Raw genomic sequence first — 10,932 nt, forward strand, 5'->3', positions numbered from 1 at the left:
GATAAATGTAAAAAATCAAGAAGGGTAGAAATCCATAACAAATATTGTGAAAATTTTTGACATTTTAATCAACAAGCATACCCAAGTAACCAGTAAGCACGATAATGCGGCACGGTAACAGCATTATATGCGCATATAGGGTAATCATTTGATGCTTGTCAGTTTTATATACGCATATAATGCTATTATAATGCCAGAAAAGGCGAAATAGCGTGCCATTATAATGCGAAGATATAACCGTGCTTCTCGGCATCACTAGTGCTGATATAAGACCACGTGAGAAACGTCAGTTGTTTTCGCCAGGTTTTTCGGGCGAATATTTTGTGCTTTCGCGTACGCAGCCAGAGAGCTTTCGCGTATGCGGCCAAGCAGCTGGTACACGAGGTAAATAAATAAATGAATGAAAATGGAAACCTCGAATAGTATGCAAAATGTAATAAAATGATTGAGATAGTACTTCTCCGTATCAGACTTATTCATTTTGGTGGTTTTAATCCTTTTGAGGACTTGAAATTGCCACATATTGATCCTTGTTTTATGATGATGAAATTCCTCATTTTGCGTCTCGAACCTGCGACACCTGTATTGTTGAGTTGTTGAAGTTCTGCTCCTTTGCTCCTTCGCCCACATAAGATGAATAGTATTGGAAAGAAAAGTGACCAATTAAAACCACCACTTTTCCCCGTCATAAAAGCTGCAATTGTAGTAGTGAGAAGACTTATGTTTGACTCCCTCTCACCACTATATGTAAATACAAAGCACGTGGTATATCTGTCAAAACACTGGATGGCATTTAAACAGGCCCTGTATGCGAATATAGAGCCAATATAGTGCTTATTTAATGCCCGCATGCATCAGGCTTAGAAGCATTAATGATGCTGTAATAGGGTTTCTATGCAGCGGAAGTGCTGTTATAGGGTGTGTAAGCATTTGTGGTGCTATTATAATGCATGTACGCATTTATGATGCTGATTAAGGGCTTATTATTAGTGCTTATGGTTACTTGGGATGGTTACTTGGGTAAGGTACTGCCTACTTAGACCTAGCTATAAAATATGTTGGCAAGAAATGTCAAAATCGAATCACCTCTGTATGTTTTATGGCTAGCGTAAAAAGCTGGATAAGGCCTCCAAGGACCGAAAGTTTTGTTTTTATGCTTTATTTTTGTTGCTGTTTGTTTTTTGTACCCTACATTTATGAAAAAGCGAATTACAAATTAGATCTCAGTTTTTAGGTTAACATTTTCACTGTCCGGTCATAGAAGACAAGAGGTGTCCGGCCATAGAGGACTTGCAATGGTTTACAAAAATGGTTGCTTTTCTTTGAAATTCTACATTTTCTAATAATTTTTGCTTTGCGATTGATGCAAAACTTACTGAAGTCAACGTTCGGAGACAATTCAGTTTAAATTATAAGAAACATTTGTGGCTACACTTGTATGAAATTTTATCGTTTCACATTTTTTTGCTAGATTCCATCAGAGTAAAACCTTCGTCAGCTACTGTTTGTATACGTTTGGACATGAAAACGTTATAGTTTGTATACACTGCAAAAATGTGTTTTGGTATAATCCTGGAATACTAAAATCTTAATATCATTACTCGTTTTTGGAAAATTCAAACTGTCCGGGCATAGAAGCTGTCCGGCCATAGAGGACTTCCTCCTAAGAGTACAAAACTGCATTTTATTTTGTCAGTTTGTTTATATTCTGTAACAGTGGGCATTGCATATCTCGCTGCGTTTACTCCATTGACTGTTTAACGATAAACTTGCGACGATTGACGCGCCACCATATTTCATATAACGGAGGCTATTAGAACTAACTTGGAGGTGATGATTTGGAGGTTATTTGACAAGTTGGAGGTTAAAATCACCTCCAAACACTAGCGATTTTGCGGTGGGATGTTGACGTTTGATCACGAATAGCCAATAAATTAGGCTAAAGCTGCTGGCGGTGCGCCAATTATTGAACGCCTAAATATTTACAAAGAAAAACTAAGTTCACCTCGCATTACGAAACCATAACAAAAATCTCCATTTTCGTTTGGAAACAATTGAAATCCATTCAGATTTGACTTTGGTAGAAGCTATTTTATTTCATAATTCATTGTATCATTGCAATTGACTATTGTCCTATAAAAAAACACAAATGTGAAATAAAATAATTAATAATCTTAGACAAAAATCGTTGCAATCTTCTATTCGTGATCGAACGTCAACACCCCACCGCAAAATCGCTAGTGTTTGGAGGTGATTTTAACCTCCAAATTGCGAAATCATCACCTCCAGGTTAGTTCTAATACCCTCCGTTATATGAATTAGGGTGGCGCGTCGATCGTCGCAAGTTTCTCGTTAAACAGTCAATTAATGCGTTATATATTTAGGTTGAGTTAATGGATTACCTGCTTTGCTCTTGTCCACAGTTGATTAGCAGAAGTTTTCTCGTTTTATTTTGTATGGGGCAAGGCATGTAACTTTAAATTTCACGTAAATGAAAGCAGTGATCGAAAAAATATTTGGTGGGCGTGATAGTCATTATCAATACGTACAATCGGTACCAAATATTTTTTCGAAAATAGTTCTCAATTTTGAGAAATAATCCGTTAGATGCATTTCGCCAAACAAATATTTTTCGTGTTACCTTTTAGTGATTTTTCGTGCATATTCACTAGCGCATGTTTGTTACTGTGCGGTGAGTAGCGAATCAGGCTATGCATGTAACCCATTGAAAGCTTTTTTTTTCTCTTATAAGCAGGTTCAATCAACTCACCTGTAAAAATTCTGAACTGCTACGGCATATGAAATGTAATATGCACACTTAAACAGACATCCAGTGTTCGGTAATTTATTTTTTTCAGAAATCGATCAGTAATTCATGAAATTACCGATATTTCGGTAATAAACGTTTTGTTGATAGCCAAATTAACGAAAAATCGGTGATTCCAATATGATCTGTCTGCAATTTTACCGAATATTTTGTAAACTTACATTATCACCGAATACGGTAAAATATTTGACAGAAGTTTCGGTGAACAACTCCATACATTGCCGAAGTCGGTAATCTGGCATATCTGGTCAGTATAAAATATCAAAATCACCATGTTTGATTTTGGTTTTCTCTTCCGTAATCCGGGACTATTTCTTGTTGAAGCACTAAATTATAGTCTGACTTTCTCAAAATTTACTTCGTCAACGCGGTCATACAGGTGAGTAAAAGACAATTTGATAACCAAAACCCATATTTCAAACAAAAATTGTGTTGCAGCTTTAATTGGCATTCGATCATTTGCTTTCCAAGTTCCTGAAATTGTTGCTACGCGTGTTCCATCTTGCAAAATTTATCAACGACAAACAACTAAAATCATCGCTATCATCGAAACCAAGCCATCTACCACATTTGGGTAAATGTGGCATCGCCAACAACGACGGTTCTGTGTTTGAAAACCTAGTTCCTCTCGGTTCTAGCGAGATACCCGTTCCGATTGCTCCAAAAGCTGCATGAAAAAAAGCTGCCAGTTTTATCCAGATATGCAAAAAGATCTCATGATGAATAATATGCTCAATAAAACTATTGGAATACATACAATCGTGTTTCTTAATCACTTGAATTATTGTTAAAAATCGAATAAAAAGAAAAATATGGGGTGGCCTAGATTTATTCGTGATCAAACGTCAACATCCCACCGCAAAATCGCTAGTGTTTGGAGGTGATTTTAACCTCCAAATTGAGAAATCATCACCTCCAAGTTAGTTCTAATACCCTACGTTACATGGATTATGGTGGCGCGTCGATCGTCGCAAGTTTCTCGTTAAACAGTCAATAGCCTGTCGGTGATATATTACCGATCAGTTTGGTGATTTTGACAGCTGTGCTCCAAGCTACACTCAGAAATAAAAAAAGTCACAGAATTACTAAAGTTTATGGATTAATGACTATTTTCTATCTGCCTCTCTTTCATTCTGCTGTGAACTTTCACACTAACTGTCATTTCAACTGGGTTGATGCTTAGCGATGCTTCAATCCAGTTGAATTGACAAATAGGAATAAAATTCCCTGCAGAATGAAAGAGAGGCAGATAGAAAATAGTCATAAATTACTAAAATTTAGTCATTCTGTGACTACCCGTGTTTCTGAGTGTACATATTACAGATCGTTTGGTAATCTTTTCGTTTACCGAGCGTTCCGCTGTTGAGATTTCGGTAAATGGATTACCGAATTCGGTATTTTTTTCGGAGTGTGGATGATATTTCAGAATGAGTCTGGTCCTTGCAATGAGTGTTTGCATGGGAGCACCTGACCTTTGTACATCTTATACGTAATGTCATATATAACAGGTCCGGCTCTTAGTATGTGTTTGCTTGTATTAGTCACGAAAAAGATGTAAACAAAACGATCAGCTGATGGTGACGACAAGGCTGCGAAAAATTTTGTTCGCAGCTTTCGCAACGTGACGTCATCTTCGGCTACTTCGTGAACTTTCGGCTCGCCGAAGTTGGCATTGCACAACTTCCACTTCAAAACTGATGTTATCACATATACTAATTTGATGTTCGCCCGCACCTCTAAATACCCCACATCGTCTTATACGTCTTCTGCCCATCGATGGTGACCCGCGAGTCGATTTTTTCGTTTTAGCATATGGGCTGACCATATGCCGAGTGGTACGCCGACAAACTCGTAGTTCTCTCCCCATGTTAGCTCGTGAATCGAGATCGCTTCACCGAACGCACGCAAAACCTTTACCAGAACACAGAAAACCGATTACGATTTCATTGATAAATAGAAAAAATATAGCATAAACAAGCTGTCCACTTTATAAAATGAACAGTCCTTACAGTATTACGAATAACAACCTGTTGAATGCCGTCGTATTTACGAACATGAAGTTCAAAACAAAACTGACCAATAAGTCGGCTTGTTTTTATTTGATTTTCTCCCTCTTCACATTCTGTTTACGTTTACTCAACTCACTTCCCGACAGGGCCATTCGTGCGCATGACTGAAACAAAACGTCAAATTTTTGCTTGCCAAGTGTTGGGAAACAATTTGACATGGTAAACTCTGAGCAAAAACCATAAACTAAAGTAAAACTGATTCTGACTCGATACGAACGGCTGGCGAAGGCGAGCTTACAATATTTGTCTTTTGATTGCTCGTAGAGATAAAGAAATTTGCGTTCGAGTCGTTAAGATTAGGATCTCTGATATAGTAAGTGGTTGAAGTGAAATTTCGGTGATTTGAAGTGCTTTAGTTTGATGAAAGGTGTTGGCTGTTAGGTCCGTTCGTGAATCAGAATTATCGATTTGTTTGTGAATATTTTTGTTCCATTGTGCTGTGTGACGTGATTGCCAACTGGTGTGTGAGGAAAATGCATTAAAATAGTTTAGTTTATTGAACGGAATTCCTTTTGAGATATCCGTGTGATAAATCTCATTAGTATTCAAATCGACGATAAGCAGGCATCGAACAATGCCAAGTACGCTACTGTTCGCCAACAGTAATGAAGGTCGAGTGTACGCCTTGTCTACGGCGGGGTCTGCGTGGCGAGAATTCCTCTACTTGGGGCTGGAATTCAAGCGAATTTCCGTAGTTCCGCACTTTATGTGGGCAATCGGTGGTGATAGGCAAGTGTACGTCCATGTTCATGGTCTAGACATCCCGATTCGGATCAAAGAGGAAGCCTATGAAAATGAACGCTGGCTTCCCATCGAGGGATTCTCTAGTCGATTGTTACCAACTGATCGGTATCACTTCTCCAGTGTCGATGGGACCGTCGATAGAAATATCGATAAAATACGGTTGCCTTCCATGGCATGGCAGTGGGAGGGCGAATGGCAGCTAGATCTCAGCTTGGATGGACAACCACTTGACCACGATGGGTGGACATATGCAGTAGACTTCCCAGCAACGTACCATCCGCAGAAAAACTGGAAGTCTTGTGTTCGACGGCGGAAATGGGTTCGCTTTCGTAGATATTGCGCTCTTAACTCTTGGTGTGCTGTGGCTCCTCTACACAAAGATCCCACGCAGGAACCGTTTATCGATGTGGCTATCAATGGAACTAATGTTTCAGGTGCACCTCCAGGCATATTGCTTGTATGGGCGGTAACCGCCCATGGTCGAGTAATGTTTCGATCAGGAGTGAGCACAACTTCACCAGAAGGTCTACGATGGACTTCTGTAACCACTCCGTCAGGTTGTGAGGTGTCACAGATCGCTGTCGGTCCCACTGGATTAGTTTGGGCCTGTCTCTACAATGGAAGAGCCATAGTACGTACTGGTATTACGAGAGATACCCTGATAGGTACCACATGGTTGGAAGTTAAACCACCTGGAACCAACCTGAGAATTGTCCAAGTTTCCGTTGGAATCAATGCAGTCTGGTGTGTAACCAACGATAATCATGTCTGGTTTCGAAGAGGAGTTTATGGAGAGAAGTCTGGAGTTAGCGAAGATGCTGCCATCGGTAGTGGTTGGGTTGAGATGGTGGGAAACATTTCCTACATCTCAGTGGCTCCGAATGATCAAGTGTTTGCAGTGGGATCAGAGGATCGCGCTCTGTACTTCAGATCGGGTGTTTCCAGTTCAGATCTCACGGGTAAAAAATGGCGCTTGATTCAGCTGCCACTCCAAATGAGCCGAACTTCCAGCAATTTTTCACTGTCAAGTAGACGCAGTGGAAGCGAATCACCTTCCACCAAGCATAGAAGCTTAAACAGTCTTTACAAAGAAAGACTACAGCAAGAAAATGCTTCGCTTGTTGAGAACAATGAAGAAACCTCCAGATCCGCTCCAACTGCTAATCCAAAGCAACGACCGGAACTGTGGCATAAGCCGGAAATTTCACCAGATGCACTGTCCACCAAACTAGAAGCTCAGCAACCCGGAAGTCTAGTTGAGAAGAAAGTTACCCGGAATCTATCCAACGAGACGGTGGTGGCATCGAGTGCTCCCCTGAATGAAGTTTATGAAATTTCCGGGAAACAATTGAAAAACTCACGAGCATGGAGCCCAGTACGCAGTGTTGGTTCTGTCGTTGGTACTGAGGCTCACCCTGAGTCGGACTCCAGCGTGTTTGAAGGAGAGAGTTCTCGAGACTCTGGTGTGTTCGGCGAGTATGAGGATCATGGCGGATCACAAAACTGGGCGGATCATGAAGTTCAATGGGTTGGATGTGCTGCCGGAGCAGTTAGTGTTGATCCGAATCAGCTGCCGAATTGGTTCAATGATAGCTGCGGCAACGCAAACCAAGAAGAACTGACACAACCCTGGCGTATTAAGATATTGGATGATTTGAAGCAACGACCGCCTGGATCTCTGCAGGATAGCGACTTTGCTCTGTACGAGAAGGCTATCGAAATGTCATCCTGGGTAAAATCTGGGGAAGCTCGCGTTGCCAAAGCCGGTCATGCTTTCGAGGATTGTCTTATTGAGTTGGAATGGGTTAACAACCAAGGATCGGGACCAGACTCAGGCACTCTGACAGTTCTGAATTCTGATGGAATCACTACTAAGGTACCAAGTGAGTTATTGCCTCCATGAGGGTTTCTAGAATACGTACATTATTTTTAGATTCAATTTTCGCTGTCGGAGATCACATGTGTGATGTGTTGCAGTGAGCCTGGCTCGCCAAGACTCGCAATCCATGCACCACGACTTCCTCCAGGATCGTCACCAATCAAAATTCAATTTAGCGGTGATACCGATTTGGAAGATTGGCTGTCCCATTTGACGTCAGTTTGCTGCCAAATCAACGAAGTTCACGGGAAACCTTCAACCCGATCGATGTGGATAACGTCGAACATGGGAGATGTCTTCGTCTTTGATCCAACTAATCTAGAAGCATCGCAGTGGCGCCCTGAGGGAAAAGTTTTCCAGCAAAAAATCGATGTGTCCGCTGCTGAAACTCCGTACTTGACTTCGTTAGATAACGGGTGAGTGAAGCAGTGAATTTTACAAATCTACCATATAATCTATGTTCGTTTTGTGATCTTCAGTATGATTATTGGATCCCGTTTGGAGATTTCTGGCTTCGTTTACGATGACGCCGATCATATCCGCTTTGATCTACAGAGCTACCCAACAGTAAGAGTTCGTCACAAGATGGAGTCACAGAGGAACATACCATTGCACATTAATCCACGGTTCAACGAGAAGATCACAGTGTTCAACTCGATGGAATCTTCCCACTGGAATGAGGATGAAAAACGGGACAACCAAATGCTCTTTACTACGGGCGCGGAGTTCAAACTGGAGATAAGGTACGTTACGGCGCCACTATTCCATTTCGATTTTATGAATGATTCTTTTAATTGTAGGAGTGAACGAGATGGATTCCAAATCACTGTAAATGGGAAAGAATATCCTAAATTCAAGTATCGGAGAGGACTTGCACCGGATACCATCTCTAGTTTGTACAGTAGCGGTCGCGTCAAGATCTTCCAAATTGTTTACGAAAGCCCAAAGTTGATCATTCCTCTCAAGGATGTTTTCTGGCGGCAGATCGGTGGTCACTTACGTCGCGTTCAGTCTTGTAAGGCAGGTGTCGTGTGGGGACTTGGTTACGATAACACTGCCTGGGTGTATACAGGAGGTTGGGGTGGGGTTTTCCTCAAAGGACTAGAGACAAGTAATCAAGGAATCAATACAATGATTGACATCCATAACTACCACATTTATGAAAACCAACGTTGGAATCCGCTGTCTGGATTTTCCACAACGGGTTTACCAACGGATCGTCACATGTGGAGTGATGTAACGGGAAAGCATAAACGAAGCAAGGAACATACTAAGTTGCTGTCGATGCACTGGCAATGGATCAGTGATTGGCTGGTGGACTTCCATAACCCGGGCGGAGTTGACCGGGACGGTTGGCAGTACGCGGTAGATTTTCCGGCTACATACCACGCTAAGAAACAGTTTACGGATTATGTTCGTCGACGGCGTTGGTACCGTAAATGTAGATTGACTACCACGGGGCCTTGGCAAGAAGTTGGTAACTCTAAGATTGTTGATGTAACGCTACAGGCTAATAGCAATGAGGTGGATTGTAGCGTTATGGTTTGGGCTGTGGCAGCGAATGGAGACGTACTCTATCGAAGAGGTGTCAGTCTGTCCCAACCAGCTGTAAGACTAGAGAAATTTTTTTCGACGATCATAGTTTTTACGCATTTCCATATTTCTAGGGCACTGGATGGGAGCACGTGGCTTGTGATCAACCATTGGTTAGTATTAGCTGTTACGAGAATAAGGTCTGGGCTATTGGAAAGAATGGATCGGCATACTGGCGATGTGGAATCTCGGTGGAAAATCCGTTGGGCTCGAAGTGGCAACCGGTGGAACCCCCGGGAGGGGTGATCTTCAAGCAAATATCCGTTGGGAAGGCCGGGATTTGGACGGTCGATACGACGGGACGTTTGTCGGTGAGGAAAGAAATAACTGCAACGTTCCCAGAAGGAAGCCATTGGCAGCTGTTAAGTAACATTCAGAACGATCCTCCGCATTATGAAGGAAATATAGGCTTCAAAAATGTTTCTGTCGGCGAACATGTGATGGCAGTATCCCAATCGGGATATATCTGCAAGCGAAGTGGTATCAGCCCAGATAATCCTGCTGGTACTGGTTGGACCTTGGGAATACAGGTATGCATTAGGACATGTTATGTTAGTGAACAAGTAATATTTTTTAATTTTATTTTAGGGAAACTGGCATTATGTAAGTGTAAATGGGTTCTGCGACTAAATTTTACTATATCCACACATTTCCAAAGACATAACCATTATTCGAAAGCGGCCATCTCATCCAATATCTCACTGTTACGAAGCTCTATTCAATAGTATAGTCTTAACATATGTCGTATTATTCTACTTTTGACTGTCAAATCTATATGTATTAATCCCACAAACCAATGCTTAAATAAGATCAAAATTGTTATGGATCAATAAATGGAGACTTATGCGTATGCAAGGATTTCAACACTTTAGTAGAGAAATATCCTGTGTTTTACGCAAACAGCGTAATCTACCCTACCAAGATGTATCTTCACTATGTGTAAGTGTACTCATCGACAGATTGAATAAAAGTATTCAGTTCTTCGGTTCCTTTTCTTCAAATTATCGGATGTCTGTCGTATATCTTTGCCATGTCCGGGAACAAATTAAATTTTCCGTTGTCGCTTGTCTTGATTCCGAAGCTTTCACCTGTAGCTCGAACAGTCTTATCGAGCGCCTCTAAGACTTCGATAACGATCCTAGTCGCTCCTTCCAACTGACTTTACATTGTTGGCTGTGAAGCTCGCCAACGGTTCTCCATTGAAGCCCAACTAAAAGTGGAGCAAATGTCAACAAAGACAGACTCTTACAGACTTGGAGTTCTGATAATTGACCTGAAGTGTACGGTTTGACAGATAACTTTGGAATATTCTAACAATGTATGTTGGAAAATTAAAGTTATTTTTTTTAATTTTACAATGATCCTTCATGCCAAACAATGTCGAATGTTTTTTCTATGTCTAGAAGATTAAGACCAGTAGAATAGCCTTCAGATTTGTTGGAACGAATCAAATTTGTTACACGGAATAGTTGATCAGTAATCGAATGTCCTTGTCGGAATGGTCCCAACAACATCATCTTAAAGGCCGGTTTGCTACTGACAAGAAAAGGAATCGCCTATCTCGATGCGTGGAAAATTTCTCCCGAGAAATGGTCAAGAAAATCACTTTTTTTCTGATCGCAGTACGCAGTTGAGAAGAAATGTCACTTCAAAGGGGGCTCTCTGTAGGAAATTTCTTGACCCTTTCAGTCAAGGAATTTCTTTACTTTTCTTGAGCGAAACAGCATACTTAGCTTAAAGCTAAGTATGCTGTTTCGCTCAAGAAAAGTAAAGAAATTCCTTGACTGCAAGGGTCAAGAAATTTCCTACAGAGAGCCCCC

At 41.2% G+C, this 10,932-nt stretch overlaps 1 protein-coding gene across 1 annotated transcript; it reads left to right on the plus strand.

The window, feature by feature from the left end:
* Window positions 1-5,012: 5,012 nt before the first annotated feature.
* LOC5564247 (tectonin beta-propeller repeat-containing protein) lies at window positions 5,013-9,962 on the plus strand. Its single transcript, XM_001648538.3, has 6 exons — window positions 5,013-7,516; window positions 7,574-7,935; window positions 7,999-8,262; window positions 8,320-9,127; window positions 9,187-9,642; window positions 9,701-9,962. The coding sequence occupies exons 1-6, from the start codon at window positions 5,471-5,473 to the stop codon at window positions 9,740-9,742; spliced, it is 3,978 nt and encodes a 1,325-aa protein (XP_001648588.2). The 5' UTR covers window positions 5,013-5,470; the 3' UTR covers window positions 9,743-9,962.
* The last annotated feature ends 970 nt before the right edge of the window (window positions 9,963-10,932 follow it).

The sequence above is a fragment of the Aedes aegypti genome, chromosome 2, assembly GCF_002204515.2.
Source record: "Aedes aegypti strain LVP_AGWG chromosome 2, AaegL5.0 Primary Assembly, whole genome shotgun sequence".
Classification (NCBI taxonomy): Eukaryota; Metazoa; Arthropoda; class Insecta; order Diptera; family Culicidae; genus Aedes; species Aedes aegypti.